The 25634-nt window shown below is 58.6% G+C and overlaps 1 protein-coding gene across 2 annotated transcripts in view; it reads right to left on the reverse strand.

The window, feature by feature from the left end:
- KIRREL1 (kirre like nephrin family adhesion molecule 1) overlaps positions 1-25152 on the reverse strand; it is an 83607-nt gene extending 58455 nt beyond the window's left edge. For both annotated transcript variants that reach the window (XM_047704582.1, XM_047704581.1), the window contains exon 1: positions 24861-25152. In XM_047704582.1, the coding sequence (XP_047560538.1) occupies positions 24861-24912 (52 nt within the window). In that variant the 5' untranslated portion in view covers positions 24913-25152. The remainder of the gene's footprint in view (positions 1-24860) is intronic.
- Between the last annotated feature and the right edge of the window lie 482 nt (positions 25153-25634).

A 25634-nucleotide genomic window follows, 5' to 3' on the forward strand; every position in this document is an offset into this window, starting at 1 on the left:
TCCTCCCCCTCACCACCCGCCCACCTTGCCCCCTCCTTCCGAGCCCTGCTCCAGACCCGCACCTCACGGAAGCCGGGCCGAACCGGAGTCATCGGTAACCACACCCCGCTTCATTTCCTGGCCGGTCCTACTTCGGGCCTCGGGTTGCGCTGCATTTACCCGCAGCGGCTTGGAGCCATACCCTAGTCAGTACAGGCATAATTTACCCCTGAAACCCTGCAAGGGAACAGAAGGGACCAGGGACAACCCCTTTCCTAAAGCCCACCGCAGCGGCCAGGCCCACAACCTCAGAGGCCTCCCTCTCCATCCCGCAGGTAAGGGAAGAAAACAGGGTAATCTTACATAGAAACACAAAGAGACACAGCTAAAACGAGCCTCTGCTTTTACCCATGCCTTCCTCATGCTAGGGGAGACCGAGGCCAGAGAGGCTAAGCGACCTGTTCCAAGCCGCAAGCTCACTGAGCAGTCAGGAAGGACACCCAGGGGAGGGCAATGCCTTGTGCACCCGATGCTTCTCCCAGCTGACGGAACGAGCCAAACCCAGGAGGCACCTGGCCCTCGGGGGGCCGGCCAAATTCTGCTACTGGGGCAGCACCTGCCCTGAAGTTCCGGAAGAGACCTACCCTGGTCTCCCAGAAGAGAGCTGTGGCCACAGGAGGGGACGCCTGGGTCTGAGGAAGAAGTGAAGGGATTCTGAAATGCGATCCCAAGAAAGTTTAACAGTCCCAGAACGAAACCCAGACACAGCATTTTGGGGTTTCGGTGGCAAAGTTTCCTGGAGGCCAGCCCTTCTGGGCCATTTTTAGGTATGTGCTGAGGGCGGACCCCCCCGCCCCCGCCAGTGCTCTGTGCACAACCTGGGCACTCAGTGTCTGAGCAGAAAGAATCCCACGGGCTTCCTCCTCCAGCCCAGGACACCCAACTGCCCTTTAGGGAGGCCCCGTCCTCAGTTATGGGAAAAACACGCCGGCCTCGGCCCCCTCCGTCCCTCTGAGGAAAAGCAGTGGTGTAGATAAAGCAGAAGTCATTTCTTCAGGCTTTAGGAAGCATGATAATGAATTTTTAGCAGCACCTAATTATGTCCTACCGAAGATAATATTAAAACGCTGTCTGCATTCTCTGAGCAGATACTAAGTGATAGTGCGAGAAGTGGCGAGCTGGGAGGAGAAGAACCAGCCTTGGAATTAAACCTCCACGCCAGAGAGGGCCGAGCGCATGAACCGCCCTGAGCTCACTGGGACGGCGGGTTTTACAAGCAGTGCGTGTGCGTGTGCATACGGTGTGTGCATGTGTGCAGGTGAGGACGTGCGTGAGTGTGCACACAGGTGTGAGTGCGTGGTGAGTGTGTGTGTGGTGTGCGTGTGAGGACGCATGTCCATGTAAGCATGTGCGCGCATGTGTGCTGTATGTGGTGTGTGTGTGTGAGTGTGTGTGGTCTGTGCGGGTACGTACATGTGTGAGTGTGCACACGTGTGTGAGCATTGTGTGTGTGGTGTGTGCACGCTGGTGTGGACTCACTGTGTGGCAGGCCTTGGTTCACGTGCGGTGCCGAGAGCAGAGGGAAGAGAGACCCGGTCCCCCCACCACGGGGATGTCCAGTCCGGCCCGAGAGGTCGTGGTAAACAACCCACTGTGATCAGGACAGAATGTAGGGGCCTCATTGAATTTTAGGCTGTTTCCTTAGGAAGCCCGAAGGAAAGAATCATTTATCTGGGGGGCGCAGAGGGCACAACCTTAAGAGAGAGGCATTGAAAGTACACTCAAGGCAAATGCAGGTTTCCGAGGAGGAAGGATGGGAAAAGGGGTCACTGGGGACCCCGTACTCTCTGACCTGAGGGAGCATGGTGGTGAGAAAAGGCAGGGCCGGTGCAGGGGACAGTGAGGGGACACGTGGACCCCCACTAGGTGGGGCCAGGATCTCTGGGGGGAGGTCTGCCCCATGTCCCCCTTAGAACAAAAGGAAAAACACAGCAAACCCCAGGACCCCTTCCCACGCACCCCGTGCTCAGCCACAGTTCAGGCTCTCGCTCGGGTCCTTCCACGGGTCATTCCTGGGAGCCTAACACAGCTCCGGGGAAATCCCTGCCCCAGCCCAGGCTGCCCATCTCTGACCCCAGACTCAGTCCACCAAGGGCCACCTTCTCCAGGACACCCAGACAGGGCCTTTCTTTACAGGGACTGATAGCCTTGGGGCCTCCCTTTCGGCCTTTCTCCCATGCTCCTGCTTTCCAACTGCAGGGAAGGAAGATGGAGAGGAGGCAGCCCTCTCTGCCTCTTTCCCTCACTCTGCTCTGCTCTGCGGTTACACTCGGCAATGATCCTACAGGCCTGGAATCCGAGGAATTTCCTGCCCCGTGCTCCCTGGAAGAGCTGAGAGAGACCCAGCAATTAGGCCTGGAGTTTCCACTCCTGCCTCCCTCCACCCCGCGGCCTGGGGCGTGTCTGGGGCCCCAGCAGTCCACACTGAAGGCTGCCCCTCAGCCACCCTGCCCTCACCCCCTGGTCAGCCACCGGGAGTCTCTGCCAAAATGGGCCACACCCTTTCCTCCGCCCTCTGGGATCCAGTAATAGTGCTGGACACACACCAGGTGGCTCCTTCCTCATCGGCATCCGTCTCGGGATAATTCAATCCTTTCTCTCTTTTTTCCTTTTTTTGCTTTCTTTTCCTTTCTTCCAACCCAGGAGCCACTACCACAGGGCGCCTCTCTTCCTTCCTCCCTACTCCAGCCTGTTTCTCCCTGCTACCCCCACCCCTGCCCAGTCTCTCTCTCCCTCCCTCCTCTTTCCCTCCCTCTCTTCCTCTGTTCTCCTATGCTTACATGTTCTTCATTATGTACTGACTTGATCTGTGCCCTTGTCCCAGGCCCCGCTCTCTGCAGGCTGAGAGTCCGACCTGCCCCCAGCATGTCTGTTGCTGGGACTTCCAGATCACAGGGGGGAAGATCTGGGCTCCTATTTTTTGGTTCAAGCCAGAGACATAGGGACCAGAATGGGAAAAGATGCTCCCAAGTCCTTTGAATGGCCCTTACATAACGTCTTTCTGCAGCAGCCAGAAGAGCGGAAGCAGATTTCTCTTCCTAATTCCATTTTGTTCAGGCGAATATTAAAATCCGCTCCTAGTCCCCCATTGCACATGGATCGAAGGCTGGATACCAGGTGCCAGGACACAGGCAGCCTGGGATTTAAACACTTGCCACAGATAGTTCTGGCACTGGCCGGCCTCCTGGGACTCCTGCGCCGGTGAGCGGTGGACTCCCATCGCCTCTTTACTTCCCTCTCAATTCCAGTATTCCTTCTGGTCCAGGCCTCTAGCTCTACGTTTTCTTCCCCATTCTAGACTCCCCTTCATGAACGCCCATGCCCCCCTAGGTTTTCATGCTTCCTCAGATCAGTGGATGTTTCTGAATCTTTTCTGCTCAAAGTCACAGGGAAGTTATGACCCAGTTGTTACCGGGTTTTCACACTTCCCATCTCAGTGCACGTAACACACTCCGTTCCCAGGAGGGCACCCCTCCCTCTGCCCACCCCGGTTCTGCAGCAACAGTGCCTCCACTGCCCACAGGCCTGGCCTAGGCTTCCAGCAGCCACGCTAGATCCTTGGCCTGCCACGGCCCTCCCACCGCACCTCTTGTTCCCTCTCTTGGAAAGCAGGGAGGCCAGGCCCAAGGGCGCATCTCTCCCTGGCTCAAGGTTTTGAGGCCTGGGTCTCCTTTGCAATCTTCCTTACTCTGACTCTTGGTAATTCTGACCCAGGATGAAGTTAATACAGGACCTCCTGCAGCTCCCCAATCTTAGCGTACTCCACAAGCCTCAGAAGGAGAAGGCTGTGGTGGAAAAGGAAATCAAAGCCATTTCAGTACCTCCATGGGAATGTGCGCTATCCCCTCTCTCCTCCAACTGTCAAGATATTTGCCTTTTGAGGTTGAGAGTTGCTACTTGCCAGTCCCCTCCCCCCCACCACATTCCCTTCAAACAAAGCTTTTCTGTCAGGTTTCTGACCCTGATGAAGATTTTTAACTGGAATCCTCCCCCCACCCCAATTCTGAAGGATCCTTTGTCTTTTGAGTACAAGAACTGAGGGATGGGAAAGGCTGCTCTCTCTCTCTCTTTCTTCCCCTGTAAGTAATTGGGGAAGAATTTTAAAAGGAAAAAAAAAAAAAAAACCTGAAGGATAAAAGACAGAAAAAAACAATATGGAGCTATTTTCTTTCTCAAAAATTTACTTTAATGGAAAACAAGAGAAAGACCTTGAGGAAAAGAGGAGAGGGGCTGGGAGAAATGTAGAAGCAGGGAGGGGGAAGGGGATATGTGACGGGGCACTTAGGACGACCATCGGGGGAGCACCGGGAAACCCATCACTGGGAGCACTCGGCACCCATCACCAAGAGGACTTGGGACACCCATCACCAGGAGCACTCAGGCGCCGTGCCCATCACTGGGAGCACTCAGGTGCCCATCAGCGGGGCTACATATCTACTGAACAGTTTCTCCCACTTAAAGAGAAGAGAAAGAACTGGAAACCCACACTGAGGCAGCAAAAAGAGCCCTCCTCTCCACACAGGCACACCACCTAACAGTGCCTCACATTCAGTAAGTGCTCAATAGTGAGTTCACTCAAAAGTGAACAAAACAGGCCGCCACGGGCTCCTGGTGCTGATTTTACTCTCCTCCGGGACCAAATGAAAGGTTGGCTGGGACCGAACAGACAAGGCACACGGAGCTCAGGCCCGTCTCACCCGACGCGCTTGCACAGGGCTCACAAACAGAGCTCACATCCTGCAAACCACTTCTCATCTTACTCTGTGGCCTTCCCTGGGCCCGGTTCCTGCTCTGTCTGGCTAGACACAACCGATCCCAAGAAAGGCTATCAGCTCTCAATTACCAGCCCATCGGTTTCTCACTTTAGAGATTATCCATGGAAAAGTCTTAATCCCAGGCAGGCTGCTTCCCTCTGCCACCCAGAACGTTTCGGTTGTCAGTCTTGGTGCGAGCAGGGAATTAGACCTCACGTACATAGCAGTCCGAGTCAGCACTAATGAGCGAGGCAAATCTGATTATTACCATCATGATCATCACCGTCAAGCATTCCAATGTTAAAAAAAAAAAATTTTAAAGCAGTGGCTGGGTGTTACCCACGGTAAGCCTTCCCCTCACTGCATCCACTAGGAGCGAACAACACTCACAGATTTAACCTGGGGGCTCCAACAGCTCCCCACAGTCCTGGGCCATCTTGACAGCACCTCGAAAGGAAGATTACCAACAATTTATGTATTTTGCTCACATTATAGTAGTTGCTCCCCTACTACTTGCCAGGCACTGTGCTGTATGTTTTATTTGTCTTAACTCAATTGACTTATTTGTTCCATAAAAGATTTGGGGCAACATACGTAGCCATTCAGTCAATGATATAAACCATAAATGTTGAGAAGAAAGTCGGCATTGGGGGAGTGGGGGTGAGTGGGCAAGAAGGGAAGGAGAGATCGAGGTCAAGTTCATATACGGGATGCTCCCCAGGGGCTCCGGAACGCCCACCAGAGACAAACCGGAAGGCTTGTCCTGAGCTTCCGAGCAGCCAGTGCAAAGAGGACGCGTTCAAAATCAGCGACACCAGTTACAGCAGCAGTAAAATAAAAACCAACCAACGGCTTAGGGTAAGTAGCGCCTCAGAACTTTCTCCACGGATTCTGAGGAGAGGACACGGGGAAGTGCTGAGCCACATCCCGGGCAACATCCCCACCACAAACACAGGCTTCGAGGGCTGCTTAGCACATTCTAGATGGGCTGGTGGCTCAGCTCAGTGAAAAAGTCTTGGAAGGGCTAGATCTGGTCAGTCTCGGCTGGCTACTCTCGCAGGGCCTGGCTCCGTGTGAGGATAAAATTTACAGTATCTGGAGGTGTGGACTGCATGTGGGTCATGACAGAGGCGGGGGTGGGGGAGGTGGTGTCGTGGCACAGAGGAGAAAGGGCTCTTCAGGTTCTCAGCTCAGAGCTGCTTCTCGAGGCGAGGAAGAAAAGAAGGCCACCTGCTCGGAGAGTCACCGTTTCTTGAGAAGCATCGGAAGGGAGGGAAGACGGAACTCGAGACTTGCCCGGTGGGAGGGGCGCGGGGGGCAAGGGCCAGCCAGTTATTGTGATATCTGGGGTCAGGGTGAGGTAACAGAGCAAAACTCCCTTAAAAAATACAAAAGTACTTTGGCATTTAAAAGAAATTTCAACAGAGTTCACTGAACCCCCAAACATTAGCTCCTGGACGCCCGAAGCCTCAGGAAGATGGCGTCCTGAAGGAGGGCCCCTGCGGGGCAGCCAGGTAAGCTCCCAGCGAGACAGTACCCAGACCCTGGAGGCAGAACCCGGGGACCGAGCATCTCAGACCTGGAGGGCGGCAGTCAGCTCAGAGGTTAACCTGCCGATGACCTCTGAACCCTTCACGCTGGAGATCGCTCCAGGGAAGAACGTCCACCCCTCAGGTACCCATCGGGGCATTCGGGGTCCAGAAGTCCTTCCACAGATCTGACCAGTCCTTCTTGCTGAGTGCCCTTTCCTCACAGTGCAGGGGACAAAGCCTGCCCAGCCACTGTCCTGGGGGCTGCCCTGGTGCGAAGGGCGGTCCTGCAGCAGAGGGAGAGAGGCCGGCGGGAGGGCTGGAGCTCCGGCTGATGCTCCGAGGGGCGAGCCCCTGGGCGAGTGAGGAGAACCCGGCTGGGGCTGACAATGGGCAGGAGTCTGGAACCTGCAGCCTGTTACTTAATTATCTCTGAATGGTTTTTGTTCCTGGCTTTAAACATTTACCCCTGTTGGGTTTTCACGGCTTCGCCAGGGCCTCTGTCTCCTTTTCTTTGCGGTTGCCATGGCAACGACTCCAGGCGTACAACTGCTCTCTGATTTTAAATAAAAGTTGAGGTTTCTCTCTCTCTTCCCTCCCCCTCCTCCCTCCCCTTTCTCTCTGGGATGGATGAGGTTTCGCTTGTCCCCGCCTGCCCCTTCACCTTCCCCTCCACCTTCCCCTCCGCCTGCACCCTCCACCCAGCTGCTTCCTCATCATCCCGTCTTCTCCCATTTCCTCCTTCCACCTGCCTCCTCTCTTAGCTCTCCCCAGACCTTGGGGCTCCAGGCTGCCCCTAATACCCAAGCTGTCAAGATGGAAGGGGCAGGCCCCCGAGGGGGCACTGGCAGGCCAAGGCTGGAGGACATGGCCCATCTGGGGAGCATCTGTGAGCAGTGGGCTCCTGCTCTCATCACCCCAGCGAGGACCTCCTGGTCTGTGCAGTGGGGGCAAGTGGAGTGAGAGGTGTGTGTTGGGGGCTGGGTGGGGGGCAGCAGGAATCGGGCTGCAGTGTCTGCTCAGGGCAGGGGTCACCTTCCCTCCGGAGCCCTGGGTCTCACCGCGAACTTGCAGGATGGGATTAAATCAGCGATTTTCAAACCCGAGAAGTCTCCGCAGTTATGGGGCAAGGGGCCGTGGGGTGCAAGGGCGACAGAGACCCTGCCCCAGGCTCTCCTGTACCCACCTAAGCCTCCGAGGCCAAGACGTGGCAGACCTTGCAGCAATCCTACCGCAGCAGACTCGGTGTTTCCAAGCCTGGAGCTCCTCCGCTCCCTGCTAGTGGGCTGTTGGGGTGACTCTCCCATCCCCTGTACCCCTTCCCCAGCTCCAGTCCTGGAGAGACAGGATGGCCATGGCTCAGGGGGACACCTAATCGTCTCTGAGACATCTCTCCAAGACAGAGGAGGTCCTGGTTCCCAAGGACTTTGTGTTAGCTTATACTCACAACTCCAAGCAGGAGGGGCCGACAGGCTTTATGAGCTCAGGACTACCGTTAGGGAAGCGGACTTGTGCGAGGTCACATGGAAAGTCAGGAAGGACAGGACGCTGGAATCTGAATGAGGTCTCCTGACTACAGACCCAGAATGTTAGGATTCGATTTAACAATAAGAGCTCACAAACACCGTGGGCTGAACGCGTCCCAGATACCTTGCCAAGCGTCCACACGGGCCAGGATGCGGTCGGTCCCACCCCCTCCCCACAAGGCAGATGCACTCGTCTAGAGATGCACTGACCCGACAGGGTGGAGCTGGTGGGAGGCAGCAGGTCCTGGGCTCGGATGGGGCTGTCTGAACCCCAGATGCTGAGAAGCCCGCGGGGGGTCTTGGACACCATCACACCCGCTCCCTGTCTTACAGCCAAATAAACCCCGAACAGCCACAGGACAGGCGCATGAAGAGTGACGTTAGAAACCCAGGACACCCGGCCCCCGTCTGAGATCAGCTCCGACGTACCCTCGAGCTCTCACTGTTTGCCATCTCACCGGGGACAGGGTGGGGATCCATACGGAAAAAATGTCCCAACCCCCAAGGGTCAAATTGGAGGGACAGAGGGAGAAACAGCTAGTGGTCAGGAGCCTGGAAAGAGCTACCTCCACATGCATGAAGAACTAGAGAACTCGGGCACCTGGCTGGCCGGTCAGTCTGGGGAGTGTGCAACACTTGACCAACGGTGTCATGAGTTCAAGCCCTACAGTGGGTGTGGAGCTTGCTTAAAATAAAAGAAGTCAGAATTGGGGGCCTGGGCTGGGGGTGCTCGGAAAGAAGAAAGAGGCTGAGCACCAGAGAGACCCAGACTAGGAGGAGGGGGCTCAGGGCATGGCTTAGAGAACGTCCTTCGCCGCCTCCTCCTCCTCCTCCTCCCAGGCTCACTTGGGCCCCACATCTCCCTGCCCTTAGGACCCACCCGGTCTCCCGGCCAGGGAAAGGGAAGAACTTGGTACCCCCTCCGGCACCCCCTCCAACACCCCAAGGTCCAGTGGCTTCCCCTGCTGCTGCTCCTGACAAGCAGCCCCCCTGTGGAGGAGGCGGCAAGCAAGACCCACGACCCAGGCCTCTCACGGGGCAGACCCTGACTCGGCCCAGGGCTCCTGCACCCAGCACGGAGCGGAGCAGGGAGCAGCACAAGGCGCTCTAGGCCTCCCCAGGCCTCTGGAGCTTCTCTCAGGCTCAGCCCGTCTCTTCAAATCGGTTCCCAGAGGAGGAAAACAGGCCCAGAAGCTTCTCCGGGGGCCCTGACCCTCACCACAGAGGAGGCCCAGGCACGACTTATGAAAGAGGTTGGGGTTTGTTATTTGTTATTTTTGTTTTGTTTTTAACAAAACATAATCCAGGGCCTTGGGGAACTTGCAATCTCGTGGAAAACTGAAAGGTCAGTGCTTTAAGTGGAGTCTGTGAAATGAGATAAAGGGGAGGTAAGTCAGGAAGGCCCCGGAGGAGTCGGTGCAGCGAAGCCTGGAATGTGGGGGTGTCGGGTGCGGGCCGGGGGCCGGGACATGGGGGAGGGAGAAGCCCAGGCCGGGGGGCTGCAGGCCCTGTGCTCTGGCTCCCAGTCCGGGTCCTGGTTTTCATTTCTCCCTTCCCCCACAGCCGGGCTCCCGTAGGGCTCTGAGATGATTAAAACCAAAAGAATTTTAAATGTCTGGAATTCACTTTTCACCGCTGATGCTATTTGCTTATTTTCCCTCTCTCTCCCTCCCTCCTTATAATTTCTCCTCCTGGGAGAGCTGTTTGCTTCACTCCTTTCCTCTGCCCGGTTTGCAGGGAGGGTTCCCAGTGCCCACCAGACCAGTCTGTTTTCACTGGGGGGGGTGAGGGGGGTTGAGTCAGGCAGAAAGGAGGGAGGAGGGAAGGGCGGAGAGGCCTTGATCTCGCTGGCGAAAGTTCCCAGAAAAAGAAAAGAGAAGAAATAGCTTTCAGGGAAAGAAATCTGTCAAATGTTTATGTTCCCACAAGACTCTGCAAAATCTTTTCATAGACCCAAGCCGAAGTTGAGGGTGAAGCCCGAGCATGTTTCTTCGGGGAGAAACTAACTCTTCCATGGGCCCAGGAGCCCAGGAGAACCCCAGCCCCGGTCCAGGGGCCCCTCACCCTCCCAGAGCAGCTGGACCATCCCCAGGACAATGGACACTGTGCATGGGTGTGGGGGGGTCCCACCCGTTTTCTTGCCTCAAGTCCAAACCATGTCCCACAATGTGGGAAATACATGCTCCCTGCCCCTCTGCCCAGCTCCACCCTGCCGTCCCGGGGTACCCCAGCTCTGGCCCCCTAAACCCAGCACCTCTGCCAACCAGATCGGAGACCCTGGGCCCGCCTCCCTCAAGAAGAACCAGCTCTGACCGTAAACTCCCACAGGTCGGCCAGGACTTGGAAAACCATGAAGCCAGAAAGAATCTTGGAGATCAACCTTCTCATTTTACGATAAGAAAACAGGCCCCGATCACTAGGTCACAAATAGGGCAAACATCCACAGCTGGACTCGGAAGCCAGTGCTCACTCCTCCCTGATACAGATGTTCCCATTGTGGTGCCCCGGATGCCCAAGGCTGGGTCGGAAGTTGGAGTCATGGGAGACACGCCACGCATAACCCTGGAGCCCATGGGCTCTGCTGCGGGCCGCGGGCTGTCTGAGGCCGGAGGTCTCCAAGGGGAGGACCAGCCCTGCCTGGGGCTGGACCCCAAGGTGAAGCAGCCCCAGCCCCAACACACGGTTGACACGTAGACAGAAAACCCGTGCGGGGCCAGAGTGGCCTGGGCTGTCAGGCTTCGCGCACACCCCAGAAGGAGCTGAGGACAGCGGGTGAAGGCAAGGACCCTCCCCTCTCACCAGCTTCCTAAATGTGCCACCGTATCTCCTGCAGCTTCCCTGGGCACAGGCTAGGTGCTCTCCCGCGCTGTGGTGATGACATTCCTAGCCACAGTGACAGAAAGGCCCGCACTTCCGAGCTCCTGTCCCATGCCAGGGTCGCCATCTCGCTTAGACTGCCTGTGAGCTCTTTAAGGTTCCCACTCCCCAGAGAAGCAGCCGTGGCTCAGACAGTTTACATGACAACCCCAAGGTCTCACACCTAGTTAATCACACACACACACACACACACACACACACACACACAAAAGGGAGAAGGATCCAATTTATTTCATTCTGAAAACAAGCACACTGTGCCCAGGTCGGGAATTCAACATGGAGAGGGCAAAAGGGATGCTTCCCTGCTCCATCACTGCCCACGGGACCAGAAGGAGTCCCAGCCAGACGCCCTCTGTGCTGGAGCCCAGCCCAGCCCCATGTGCCGCCCTTGTCGACTCCTCAGTGTCTGAGCCCCGCAAACCCACCTTCCAGACACGGCTCCTCTCTGCCTCTCGCTGGGGCGGAGCCCAGGGAAAGGCTGAGGCCTGCGGCGATGCCAGCACTGAGGCCGGGCGGCCTACCTCACCCCCACTGTCCCCCTGCAGAGGAAGGGCTCCTGGCAGGTGTGAACAGTTTGGGCCTTATGCTCATCCTTATCTGGTCATTCCCATGGGACAGAGCTAAGCCCCCGGTGCACATCCTAAGCTCCCTGAAACATAACCGTCCGGGGCCAAGCCCCGGGTCCCGCCTGGCTGGTGGCCCTGGCCTGCTCTCGCCCGTCACAGTAACAGGTTCCCAGCCCGCCGGGCCCTTGTCCCAGCACAGGCTGGAGGGACTGCACTTGTGACCACCTCCCGCTCCTCACCTAGCTTTCTGCCCAGCAACCTGCCTGTCTGTCTGCTCCCGGGCGGGCCAATGGCCCCAGCCACGCACAGCTCGGGAAGGCAGGTGGCAGGGAGCAGGCAGGCCTTCCTCAGGGAGCACGGCGGCCTCCCCACCCGGCCAGCGCCTCCTCAGGGCCCAGGGCCCGGCTCCCACGGCTCCAGGTGGTGCCCAAGGCTGCCCCAGATCCCATCCCCACCACTGCCCCCCTTCCTCAGCATCTCTCTCCCCTTCCCCCCCACCCCTGTGCTGCAGGCTTGGAGCAGGAGGTTATGAAAATGAGCTGCGTGCCCAGGAGACTGTAATTATCTGCTAAGTGTGAAAGCCAGAGTGATTAATTAAGAGATAATAAAAAGGAAAGGAGGGCGAGAGGGGGCCTCGCGGCTTTGCTTTGATGATAGAACCTGAGGTGAGCCCAGCAATTAGGGAATCTTTATCGAGAGTTAGCTATAATCCACAAATTATCAAGCACCAAATGCTTCAGGAACAGGGCACACTTCACTCCCGCCGAGTGACAGACCTGCAGACAGGGAAGGACAGCAGGAGGAAGGGGCCAGGAGCACCGGCTGGAGGGCCAGGAGGAGCCAGGGCCGGCTGCCACAGGCTGGCCGTGCACAGGGTCCCGTGCCAGGCCACGGGCAGACCTTCCAGGACAGCTAGCTTGGAAGAGGGCGGCTGCCCCCCAGCACCACGTCCTGACAGCCCGGCTCCTGGCCCCAGGTGGCTCCTCCCAGCGGGAGCACACGCGTGCCGTCCATCGTGCAGGGCATGGACCTACCGTGACCCCCACCCGTCCTGAGGCGCCGGTGCCTGTGCTGCGGGAGCCTGTCGGCCACTGGTGCGAGCACCTCAGGGTTCACACCTGACAAGGCGACTCCACAGCTCCGAGCCCCGCCAGCCCCGCTGCCACCCACGGGCCCATCTCCCTGCCTTCCTTCTCACGGGGTCCTGTCTCCCCGTCCCTTCCCACTGCCCTTCCAGGGAGCCTCCCTCACGGTCCCTCCAGCACCCCATCTCTTTCTGTCTCCTCCCGTGCACGTGCATGATGGGGTTCAAACCCCTGCTGATCTGAGATCCTTCCTTCTCTGCCCGCACGGAGGTCCCTCAGGATCCACACAGGCAAGGCCGGCCTGGGGACACCCCGTGTGATGCCGAGAGGAAAGTATTCATGCTCTGAAGCTGGAACAGGTCCTGCCTGGGGGGCCAGCCTCCCTTTGCCATCTCCTCCACCCCTCCCTCCACACCCATGCCCAGCCACCGTCTGGGCCATCCTCAGCCTGGCCCCCGTGGAGGGGGAGGGAGGGTCCCCCAGGCCACAGGCAGAGCCTGTGGGAAGGACGCCAGAGCCCTCCAGCCCCCTGATGCTCTGAGCTTCTGGGAGGGGGACTCTGGACAGGTCAGGGCACGGGGACTCTGGCCTTGAATGGGGTCACTGGGAGACCAGCCTTGGTGCTTTGCTGGAAAGCCAATCTGAGCCCTAAAGAGACAACCTGCTCTGACTCACGTGGGGCCTTAGAGGAGGTCTTGCCAATGGCCTCCCTGGGCTGGCTTCTCTCTTCCCCAGGAGCTCTGACTCCGAGCGAGAAGATGAACATCCTGGGGTAGACGCAACTGACCCGCACACGGAGAGCCCTGGACGTTGACTCAGCTGCAGCCCCTAATGAGACAGCCTTCCACGCGGGAGCAGGAAGGTTCAGGTCAGACGTGAAGAGGGACTTCCCACTCATGGGGCTTCCTTGCCATGAGCATAGTGAGCGGAGTGGATGTCCATTCTCCTCCCGAAAGGACACTGAGGTCCTGGTGAAGTCAAGTTAGCCCAGCCTGAAAAGCGGCATCTCGAGAGTCCCAAGACGTGTGGGCTCTTTACCCCCCAACCCCCATTTTCATTCCCGGTCCTCACTCCAGAAGGGTAGCCCCACCTCCTTCTCCATTTACCCCGAAAACCCCGGGTTCACGTGGGTGGTTTGTGGTGTCCCCATGCCCTCAGTGTGTGGCGTCCTCCGGGGGAGAGCGGAGGATGAACGAGAAACATGGGGAGCCCCTGCTTCTCCTGCTGGCTGGGGTTCCCGAGAAAGAAGGCCTGAGCGTCACCCAAGGCCTCAGCGGAACTGTGAGGGCAGACGTTCCCCCTTCTCCAGCCTGCGGACCCTTCTGCACACAGCCGGAGCCCTGCACACGCATCCAGACGCGCGGCCAAGAGCGTCTCAGCTCGCCCTGTTGGCCCAACAACCACCGGGTCTCCTGAGAAACTGACCTGCCCAGAGACGGTCCTCACTGCCCCCTAGACCACGCCCCCGCCGTAGCCCATGACCCGTCTTGCTTCCCAAATCACACCATTTGCTCACAACCCAATATTCAAGCCAAAGCCAACAGGGTCAATGTCCCCGTTAGATCTCTGTAAACTGTCTTCCCCAAAACTCCACCAGCCTAGAGCTGGATAACAGACTTTTTTCATAAACAAACAAACAAACAAAACGGAGTGGGAATGACCGACTGGCTCGAGCAGGGAGGGGGTCCCCACCAACGCCCTGGCTGGTTGCTTTTCTTTTCAAGATTTATTTATTTGACAGAGAGAGATCGCAAGCAGGCAGAGGGGCAGACAGAGAGAGGAGGAAGCAGGCTCCCCACCGAGCAGGGAGCCCGATGCGGGGCTCGATAACCAGGACCCTGAGATCATGACCTGAGCCGACTGCAGAGGCTTCACCCACTGAGCCCCCCAGGCGCCCCTGGCTGGCTGCTTTTCAATCCTGCACCTGGCAGCTGCCGCGCTGGTGAAGACCGGGTGGTGAGGCGGGAGGGCTGGCGCCTGGCAAAGTGCAGAACGGGGTCCAGGCGGGTCAGTCTCCACGACGCAGGGAGCACTGGCAGGCACTGCCCCCTCCTGCCCCACGACAAGTACATGGAGAAAGCTTTGGGACCAGGGACCCGCCCAGGCTCCGTTATACAACTGAGCAAGCCGACAAGTGACTTCGGTCACGTGGATTCTATTTTCTGGGGCCTCTCGCTAGAACGTGGAACGCCTGTCTCCCCAGGGGAAGGATGCTCTAACACGTGCAAGTGTGGTCCTGGACCCGGCAACACCCGCGGCAGCCCGGAGCCCAGTGCCAAGGCAGCATCTCACCTGCCCCAGACCTTCTCACTCAGAATCCACACTTCATGCAGACCCCGGGGGGCTCGGAAGCACGCGGAGTCTGAGAAGTGTGGCTACGGCGCCCGGAGGTAAAAGCTTCCAGAGAGGGTTAAGGCCGTCATGCTTCCTGCACCCTGGGCTGAGGGTGCTTTTCCAGGCCTACAGGAGGTCCGGCTCCACTCCGCAGGTGCGGAAACGGAGGTCTCGGACCCGAACCAGGGTGTTCTCCGCTAGGCTCCGCGGCCGCCTCAGAGCTCTCTCCACACTGTGCCCTGGAGACCACGGCCTCAGGAATTACCTGCAACGCGGTTCACCTCCTTGGCAGCGAACCCAGACTCTTGTCTGCATTCGGACGAGGACTTCTTTGCTCACCCGCACATCCGCCAGATTGGGAACTGCGAGAATCAGGCACTGGGCCATATTAATAATAACTATGATTTATTGACTATCTACTGTGTTCTGGATTCGGATCCTTGATACATATTCCCTCCCACTTAGGTAGCTACTACTGCCCCCATTTCACAGACCAGAAAACTGAGGCTCCCGCCAGGCGGTTTGGTCCCACAGACCTGCTGGTAAGGAAGCCCTAGGGCCCTCCAGAGGTCACCCAATTCCAGGGTTGTGTTGCAAGGGCCCAGTCTCTGTGACCTGGCCTTGGAGTAAGACCAAGGCTACATGCACACACTAAATCCTGTAGGTACAGGCGCTGCAGCCCCCGCGCTCCATTTTCTGCATAAATGGAGAGCGGCAGTGGTGCAGATAATCCTGAAGTCATTTCAACTTGACTTTGCAATGCATTAGTTGTTTTTTTTGCAAAGTCAGATTTTCCTTTCTAATTATATTTGGCTCAAACTGACATTAAAATGAGTTTGCATTCCCACTTCACCCACTGCCTGGCGAGAGGCGACCTCCCAGATGTGTGCGGGGTGATAGGCACACGAGGGCAGGATCCTAGTCTCCCAGAGCAGCTGACAGCAGCAGGGGCAGCAGCCCAGGCCACATGCGTGTGCTGGAAGAGCAGGCGGTGGGGGCAGGGGGCACCCCATCCCAGTGCGGGCAGCTGGCAGATTCCTGGGAGGTTGGGTCGCAGGCACAGAGCGGCAGGCCAATGGCTTGGGGCTTGGGATTAAAACCCAGGAGTCCTGATGAAAGTCCTTCTGGAGAATGAGGGCACCGACGTGGCGAAACCTCAACTTCTCTCAGGGTCTCCGCCTGCCAGGCGTCTACCCCTGGGTTTCTGCTCCTCTGAAAATGCCTTCGTCCCCTCTGAGGTCCCCCTCTCTGCCCCCATCTGCCCATCTCAGCTCCTTTCCTCGTAATAACCTCCCAGTTAAGTGAATCGACTGGGAAGAAGCCGTTCAAAGCTCCTCCTGGCTTGACAATGCTGGGTAATGGAGCGAGCAGGGCCCCAGGCTGTTCCTCGGAGAACTGGGGAAGGAGGGAGGAAAACTCCGCTAAGCTGATTACAAGGACAAAGTTAATTTAGAGATGAGCTCCGTTGGGTGGGGGTGGGGAGGAGGCTGCTGGACACAGGGGGTGAGGAGATTTGGGGCAAGTGGGCTTTAGAGAAACAGCCTTTGTTCCTGGAAATCATAATCCTTGGGAGGGACCTCCGCTCACTCCTTCGGATTCCTGGGCTCCTTCCGTCCGGAGCAGGGGGCACAATCGGGGATTGTCCAGAGCCGACTATCTTCACCAGCACAGCACTGCATTCCCAGGGCTCCCGCCGCAGCCCCTGAGCCGCACATCTGTGGACGTCCCCTCCCCCGGCCAGGCTCCCAGCCCCCCAGGCAGCCACTGTGAGACCTCAGCATTTTTCACATTCCTCCCTCACAACCTTGATCCTATAGGACTGTCACTGTGTTTGTCCAGGGACTGAGAGTGTGCCCCAGGGGCGGCCACCACACTCCACTTACCTTCCCATCCCGGGTGCCTGAAAGAGAGCCAGACCCAGCCCAGCCCCTCAAACAAGAACACCTGCTCAGGGGACACAGCCTGCCACCCCACTGGCAGGAGCCTTCTTCAAAGGTTTCCATTGGAGAAAGGGAGCTTCCGAGCACCCCCCCAACACACACACACACACACACACACACACACACACACACACACACGTATCGACGGCCAGCACAGCCCTGAAGTCACCCCACAGGGATTAAGTCCAGACTGGCCCTCAGATGCAATCAGAGGGTCACCCTAGACTCTGGGAAGCCCCCACCCAGGCTCCCGGGACCGGGCACAAGGGGCCTAGGATCAGGCCCCTGACACTGCTCTGCTCTGGGATCCCTCCATGGAGCTCGGCCCCCACACACCTTTGTGTCAAACCTGAGGACTCTGTTCATCATCTCAGGGGGTCCCCAACCCAGCTCACAGGTCTGAGACTCCCCAGGGAGAACTGGTATCTCTCTTGGGTTTCTTGCTCCGTCAAACCCTGACAATCTGTCTACCTCACCTTGTTGTTTAACTGAAGGGCTGCGAATCTCGCCGGCCGCCCCTGCCCACGAAGAGGGTAAGAGACGAGCACGTTTGGTGAGGAGGCAAGTAGGGATCAGACTTAAACAGCAGAATGCCCTGGGGCCACACTTCCAACAGGACAGTCTCTGGGCTGGCTTCTCAAGCCCTTCCAGGTCCAGTCCCCGTCTGCTCTGAGTCCCCTCGCCCGTTCCCCCCCACACACAATCTCCCCCTGCAGCCAGGCTCTGTGGACCCCTGCGTTCGGCAGCCACACCTTGGCTCCGGAAGTCCTGCGGGTCGGGTAAAGCTCTCCCTCTTCCTGCCACACGCACGTCCTGTCCATCCTCAGACCCACTTCCTCCCCGAAGCCCTTCCTGGCCTCTTCGGCCCACGCCAAGTCCCCTGGCCGGTCACTCCAGCTCTGCGCTGAACGCCGCACTCCCAGCACGGCAGCGTCCTGCCCAGCGGTACCAGGAATCCCGCCGTGCGCACATCTTAGCTTCTGGGAGGGGACAGACCCCCAGTGGCACGTCATTTTTAAAAACATTTTTGCACAACACCTATCAGGATGTGTTGGATATAGTAATACACATTTGCCGATCTGGGGAAAAAAGAAGTTAGTTCTCCCCATTTTCCATCTTCCCAGAGGAAGGAGGCCTCCTGAAGCTAAGTGACTGACATCTAAATCCTGAGTGAGACCCCGCAGGGCAGGGAGAGGGTTCTGCTGGTCTGCAACAGAGATGTCTGGCCCACAGGAGGCACAGGACGCAGGGCCAGAGTGCCCGCTCCTCCCACACGCCTTCCGGGGTGTGCGCTCTCCTCACACGGCTTCAGGAGGAGATGGGGGCAGAGAACAGCATCCCACAACCCGGTCCAGAAGGATCTACGTGCCTCACTTGGCCTGGGGGGAGAGGTGGGGGGGAACCAGCCCTGCAGACACAGAGCACCTGACGTGGGCTTCTGCTGTCCCTTCTCTGTCTCAAAATCCAGGCTGTGCTGCCTTCGGGGAGAGCCCAGCATTAGGTAGGGGAATTTTCTAGGGAGTGCTAGAGATTTCCACCCCTGGATTTAAGACCCTTCATTCTGAGAAGGGTGGTTGGCTGCAAGGCCCATTTATTTCAATAGGATCCCAATTTTGTTAAATGGGCTCAGGAAGGGCAGAAAGGAATGAGGCATCAGCCCCCAGAGACTACAGAGGTTAATAAAAGTTGCTGGAGAAATTAAATGTGGAGGGAGGGACTGGGAGCTCCAGGAGCCAATGGAGGGAGAGAGAGCAGGATGGGAGAAGAAACAAAACATGATGTCCCTGATGTCCCGGAGCCAGAGCAGCCTTCCTCCTGGGTGCGCCGGGGACCGAATCGGGGTGCAGGGTCTGTGAGCCAGGCAAAGCAGCCATAAGGGCTGGGGCTGCAGCAGGGAGTGCCCCGAGCCGCAGAAGGGGAGCCACCGGGTTCTGACTCCCTTAACCTTGCCGGCAGTGTGTGCATCTCTCACAGGCGATACGCGGGACAAGACAAGCAGTGGTGCCTCTGAAGACTCAGGACGGCGCCCTGGCTGGACGTGGCCAGCCACCCAGACACGCGGCAGCACGGCACACACGAGCTCTGCTGAACAGACGTGCCGGGGGAGACGTGGGTCCATGACAATGCACATGCGGGCGGGCGAGGTGAGTGTTTGTACGTGTTGGTGGGGACAGCATGCATGCGTGTGGGCAGACACACACTTGGAGTGCGGCGCCTGCGTCCACACGCTTCCATGCAGCAGCAGAAGAGGTGAGGTGCTGGCCCAGGGGGCTTTCTTTCGAGAGTCATCTCCAGCCCCCACCCCAACCGTGTCCCAGCCCTGCCTCTGGCACGGACTGGCTGCTTCCTCGCTGACAAGCTGCTTCTCTTCTTCGGGTCTTCCAACCATGCAATGAGGACACCAACTCCTGCCTGTCCCAGACGGCTGTCCATATTAAGTTAGTTACTAATACACACAAAACACCCAGTGGGTCCTCCACACACACGAACGACTGTGTCCCTCAACTGAAGTGAGCCCATTTTCTTTCCTGCCTTGCCCTGGCCTCACGTTTCAGGACCAAAGACATGGCTGGGTCTCTCCCCTCCCCTGTGGACCACCCAGCCCCATGCCCCCAGGCCCTTCCAGGCCAGAGCCTCCTCCAACAGACTGCCCAGTAAGACGGTAAGACCGGCTGGAGATACCGGGAAGAAACCATGCAGGGGCTGGGAGGTCAGGAAGGGGCGTGGCTGTCTCAGCTCCCGATGCAAGGAGAGGGAGTTCCCCACCCCGGCACCAAAGACCCCCAGAAATTGGAGACTAAGGAATTGGCCCCCAGCCCTCCCTCCAGCCCTGCCGCTACCCTTCACAAGTCATTTCAGTGCTTACAGCCTGTTGGCTCATCTCCTCAATGGAGAAACGGGCACTACCCTGCCTGTACTGTAGGTGGGCCGTCTGCCTCTGTTATATGAGATGGAACAGGTCAGAAGGCTGAAACTGCAAGGCCCCACACAAATATACAGACAGAGACTCTACGGGTAGGAAGAAATGGGGTTGACGCATCGCAAACCTCCTTCTGCTCATAGACGGGGATAGGAAGCTCCCACCCGCTCTGAGTAAAACAAGTGGGGCAGGGAGAGGGACACAGCCCGGGCACCAGGAGCAGCCTGCCCGCCACTGTGGGGAGGACAGGGAGGCCGCTTCTCCCTTCCAAGGCTGCCTCAGCTCCTCGGGAGGCCAGACACCCGTGCACGCGCCCATCCTGGAGGTGCCTGGCAGAGGGTAGGCTGTGCAGCCACACAAAGCGAGTCTTAATCTGGGATCTAACACCCCAGGTACAGCCTTGAACAAGTCAATTAAACTCAGCTTTGGGTTCCTTACCTATAAAATGAGGAGGAAGGATTTACTTCACGAGGCCATTAAAAGGGATGAGGGATGATATGAAAAGCACACAGTAGGAATTCAATATAAAGTAATCTGATGTTTGGGTGTGGAATCCACCTCCCACGAGCACTCCTCGCCCACGCTTGACCAGGCAGAGCATCTCTGGAACAGGCTGCCCGAGCTCCCAGCCTCTCTGTCTGCCAGGAAGGGCCTGGCTTGGAAGTGACCCACCGCCCGGTGCTCAAGTCTTGCCTCTGTCTGCTCTGGCTGCTCCAGAAGTCAGCCTTGCGTGCAGTTCCCAAATGTGCGGTTCAGGGACCCATAAGTCCGTGTTCAGTATTAGCCACGACGCAGGGTTGCAAACCGTTTCTATTTGCCAAGCACAGTCCTTTAAAGAAAAGCCACTTAGGAGCACCATCACACCATCCAAGAAAAACCATCCAATGCTAAAAAGAAATGTAGAAAGACAGAATTGTGGAATAAAGGATTGTTTTGAAAATGTGACTGAGGGGCGCCTGGGTGACTCCGTGGGTTAAAGCCTCTGCCTTCGGCTTGGGTCATAATCCCGGGGTCCTGGGATCCAGCCCCACATCAGGCTCTCTGCTCAGCGGGGAGCCTACTTCCTCCTCTCTCTCTGCCTGCCTCTCTGCCTACTTGTGATCTCTGTCAAATAAATAAATAAAATCTTTAAAAAAAAATGTGAATGAGTTTACCTTTACGGGATGCTGCTCACTCCCTTTTCTCCCTTGTTCCCATCCCACTCTGGACCAGGAAAGATCTGTCCCAGTCAGGCATCAGTCCCTGGGGGCATGTGGGGTCCCTGGACAGGGCAGGTGGGGGCGTGGGGTAAGGGGAGGGTGTGTGTGTGTGTGTGTGTGTGTGTGCAGCCTTTGAGGTCCGTTGGTTTCCACAACTACCAGAGAGATATTTAACCTGTCTAAAACTCAATTCCTCATCCATGAAAGGGGACAATTACAGAGCTGATCTCGGGGCCTGTCGCACAGATTAAACTAGCTAATGTGGTAAGAAGTAGTTAGCACTAGGGCTCCATAAATGATCTGTGTTATTTCCAGCCTCAGGAAGGCAGCCACCTCAGGCCAGTGTCCCCTCCTCACTGCCCGCAAGAGCCCCGGATCCTTCTCCCTGGAATGCCAGCCTCTTCCACTCTGCTTTCCTCCCAGCCCCAGAGCTCCTAAGCTCTCCAGCCCACAGGGGCTGCTCCGTTTCCCTCCTGGGTCTGCCAAGACCCCGTGCTCTCTAGGAGAGGTCCCCGAGGAGGTGCTGAAGACCAGGACGAGACGTGGAGCAGCCGGAGGCGAGGATGGAGCAGCAGCCTGCCACCCTCCACATGCAGCCCCAGGTCCTGAGGGCAAGCACGGCCGGGCCCCATCTCGTGCCGGACACCAGTCCATGCACTCAGCACACAGCACATTCCATTGCCATCACAACCCTGGGAGGTACGATTTCTATCCTCGCTGTCCAGGCGAGCAGAGTGAGGCCCAGAGAAGGCGCCTGCCTCGCTCACATGACATGTCTACCAAGTGACCGAGGAGGTGTCACCAGGGATGGACTAGCCTGGGGACTTTCCCACATTCTAGTGCCTACATCAAACTAATCAATTGATCAGAGTCAAGGGCACTCACCGAGCGCGTAGTGCTGGTGTCAGAGACTGAGGGGGTGGAGGAGAAACGAAGACCTGGTCCCCAATGGTACAGAGGCCAGAGGAGCCTCTGCCAGAGGTCCTGGCTCCGGGCTCTCAAGGCGAAGGGTGAGAGCCAGACAGTGCTGGCTTCCTGGTCCCCACCCCACCGGAGAACCCAAGGCAGAGCAAGACACCCCCAGGCCAGCAGCCTGATAACCAGCCTAAGGTGGGAGCAAAGGCCTCCAGGCCTCCTCCTTGGGATCCAAGATCCTCTGGGGTCTGAGAGTAATGCCCACGGAGCAGTGAGCTCAGGCTCCCTTCAGCTCTGAGGGGAAGCTGGAGCCCCGTCAAGGTCAGAGGGCGACCTGCCATCCTGATCTCTGCCATGTCTCCCCAGCCTCTTCCCCAGCCTCCAGGCCTGTTCTAGGCTGGGTGGGCACCGGTTGGGGTGGGGGGTCATCTGCAGCCCATGTGCAAGAGGGAGGAGAGAGCAGGTCCCCCACTACTGGTCCTTCCACATTCCTGTTCCCAGCCAGGACGGAGCTGTACTCAGGCAGCCGAATCCTGGGAATTTAGAGGTTCTTGACTCTTCCTTTGGCTCCTCACCCCAGCTAAGCTGTGGCAGGGGTAGCTAGGGACCTCTAGGGGCTGGAGGGACAGATTTTCCCCTACCCCCAGCTCCATCCCCCAGAGGCAGCTCCCGCCCTGAGCCAGCCTGTCATCCCACATTGCTCTGATTAGCTATAATCTTTCTTTTTCAATTTCTCCTCCCAGAGACTGGGGAGAGAGAAAATCTCCCAGAAAATGAATAAATATTTCAATTTTCGGCGCAATCAGTCTGAGGAGCCGGCGCATGATGGAAACGGGGGGAAGGATAATGGTTTTCATTTAGATAAGATACAGAAAATTATTTAGTGAAAAATGAAGATTGATGAAGCCCATTGAAATTCTTTAAAACGCGATTTGTATTTCTCTGCCTGGGCTGAATCTCTCTTTCCCCCTTCCCTCTGCCCCCCTCAATTTGACTGCCTTCTGCCACCTTCTCCCCTTCTCCCCACCAACAGCTCCCCCCCTGCTGCCACACCCCCTCCCCCTTTTCCTCTCCCACTACCCCAGTCCCACCTGAAACTCTCTCTTTCTAAGGATGGAGGCCAAGGAGAGGTCACCCACCCTGTGAGTCTCCCAGCCTCCCTCGGTCCCTGCTCCCTCCATCCCTGCCGGCTCCCCAGTCCCTCCCTGGAACCTTGGCTGGGACTTCCTCTTTCCTCCCCTCCCCGTCCATTTTCCCCCCTTCCTTTCCTTTGGCACCCCTCCCCCACCCAAATACTTCGCACACTCCTTCGGGTCTCTGGTCTTGCTCTCAGCCCCTTGGGAGGCAAGGAGGTGGAAGCCTGGCTGACCAACCCTCCCCCTTCCCAAAGGGAGGACGGCACACAGCACACTCCTCTCCTTCTGACCGTTTCTGCTCCAGATTCAATCCGCATGTCTCTCCTGTTTGCTAACTGCAGCTTTTGTTCCTTGAAGCTCATTTTGTTCCATATTGCTGACATGCCAGGCCTCCAGGAAAGGGACAGACCTAAGCTTGCCCCCAACACACGCTGATAATGACCCAGCGCCCCCCTCACCCCCCCCCAGCAGCCAGGCGAACAAAGTCAAAACTTGAGTCCTCTTCCCAACTTTCTGCCAAGCTGCTGCTTGGCCTGCCAACCCTAGGGCCAGGCCTCCTTCCCCAGCACCGCCTCCCACCCCACTCACAGGGGATGCACACCCTTCCCAGATCTTAAGCTTGTGTTAGGGGCTTGGGTGCCTTTCCAGGAAAGAAAGATCAAGACCAGCCCCCCACCAACTCAGCCAGGCTTTGCCTTGAGAGCTGGGGAGGAGCCTGGTAAGGAGAGGAGGGGTCCAGCACAACACCCCACCCCTAAACACACACACACACACACACACACACACACACACACACACACTCCCCAGCCCCGGAAGGGAAGGGAATTAAGAACAGGGCAATGTCTGAGGGTTTCTACCCAAGCAGACTTCCCTCCACCAGATTCCCCTCCACAGAAAAGGAGACCACCTCCTCCATGATGCAGTCTGTCCGCCTCCATAGGTGTCTGCCTATATGAACGTCTGCTCAAGTTTCTTTGTTTGCTGGAGGGTTGGTCTCCGTAGAAGGGTTTCACTGTGTGTGTGTGTGTGTGTGTGTCGCGTCCTTGTAAATGCCCGCCTGCATCCATGCCCTGTGTCTGGGTGAGTTTTGATGTGTTTGGGTGCAGGAACGTGCAAGCCGACGCGGGGGAGGAGTCTGTGTTCCTCGGGTGTCAGTGCCTTTGTGTGTATGTGTCTGTCTCCGTTTGGGGATGCTTGTGGGTCTATCTGTCTCAGTAGGTGAGTCGTCTGTCTCCGTGTCTATGACTGTTTTTTGGTGTTTGTGTGTCAGCTCCATTTTTGGAAGGGGGCGGCTAGCTCGGCAGGATTAACTCTTCCCTGGAGTGAGACCCAGGAGACCAGAATGCACACCCACGGAGCCTGGGCCCTCGGTCTCCCCAGCTCCCCACCCCCAACCCCCAGCCTCAGGAGACACTAACGTCCTCATCTCTCTCAACCTCTCCCTCATTTCCCAGCTTCTCCCCTGCCAGTTCCAAATACGCCCCGACATCCACACTTTCCCGCCCCCAAGCGGGATGTGAACCCCCCTCCAAGTGCCCCCCTGAATATCCAGCCGGCCCGAAGCTGCCTGTGGAAGTCCACTCCGCAGCCGGCGCCTCCGCGAGCAGCGGTCCAGCCAGAGACCCCCAGGCTCCTCGTTTCCAGAGGGGGCGGCCCAGGCGGGAGGGAGCGCCCCCCGCCCCCAGCAGGGCCCGGGCTGGAGCTGGGATTCCCTCCGCGGGATCTTCGGGACCGGGTCCCCAGCTTTCCGCGCACCTCCCACCCCGAACCTGAAATCCCACCCTCCTCCCAGCCCTCACCACCCTCGCGTCCCCCCTCCCGCAGGACCCGGGCGTGCGGACTCCAGGCCTCGGCGGGCAGCAGCGGGGAGGCTGCCAGAGGCTCCGGGGGGCGCCGTGGGCGCGTTCGGGTCCCGCGACGGCCCGACCCCCACGCTCGCGGCCGGGGACAACTTGGGCGCATCCGCGGGAAAGTCGGGCCCGCGCCCGGGGTGCGGGCTGCCTGCCCGGAGGGGCGGCGAGGACAGGCGGCCGGGCTTACCTTGGGAGAAAGTGTCGGAGAGAGTGAGGATCCAGACGAGGAGGCTCAGCATGCTGCCCGCCGCCCGCCGCGCCGGGGCCCCGAGTTGGCGACGGAGCGCGGGGCGCGGGCGGGAGGAGGGAGCGGGGCCGGAGCCCGCCCCCGGCCCTGCACACGCGCGTGCACACGCGCACACACACTCGCACGCGCGCACCCCCGCGCGCACAAACTCACTTCCCTGCCCTGCGCTCTCCTGCGCTCTCGGCCCCCAGCCGCGGCCCCCGCCCTCCGGGCCGCCCCGGCCCCCGCGGTCCCGCCCTCGCCCCGGCCCGGCCCTCTCCCGCCCGGTGCTGCCGCTCGCCCAGCTCGCGCTCTCCGGGGCTCTTCCGCTCTCCGCTCCTCCGGGCCCTCCCCTCCCCTCCCCTCCCTCCCCGCCCCTCCTGACGTCTCCTCCCCCAGCCCTCCCTCGGCCCTCCGGCCCCCGGCGCGCACGCACACCCCTCGCCGGACTGAGATGCCCGCGGCGCGGGACCCGGGGGGACCAAGGAGCGGCCACGCGCCCCGCCCGTCACACGCAGCTTGAGGCCCGCGCTGCCGAGGGGGCGGCGGGTTGTGGGGGCGGCGGGGCGAGGACCTGTCCCTGGGCCGGGACATGGCGGGGATGGGGAGGCAGCGTGAGAGCTCCTGTGTGTGTTTGCGGGGGCGGGGGGTGGCGGGGGCCGGGGGGGGGCGGGGGGGGCGCGGTGGGCAGGTGGTGGGTCTTGGAGTCAAAAAGCACAAAATCCCTGGTTTGGT

This window comes from Lutra lutra, chromosome 15, assembly GCF_902655055.1.
Source record: "Lutra lutra chromosome 15, mLutLut1.2, whole genome shotgun sequence".
NCBI lineage: Eukaryota > Metazoa > Chordata > Mammalia > Carnivora > Mustelidae > Lutra > Lutra lutra.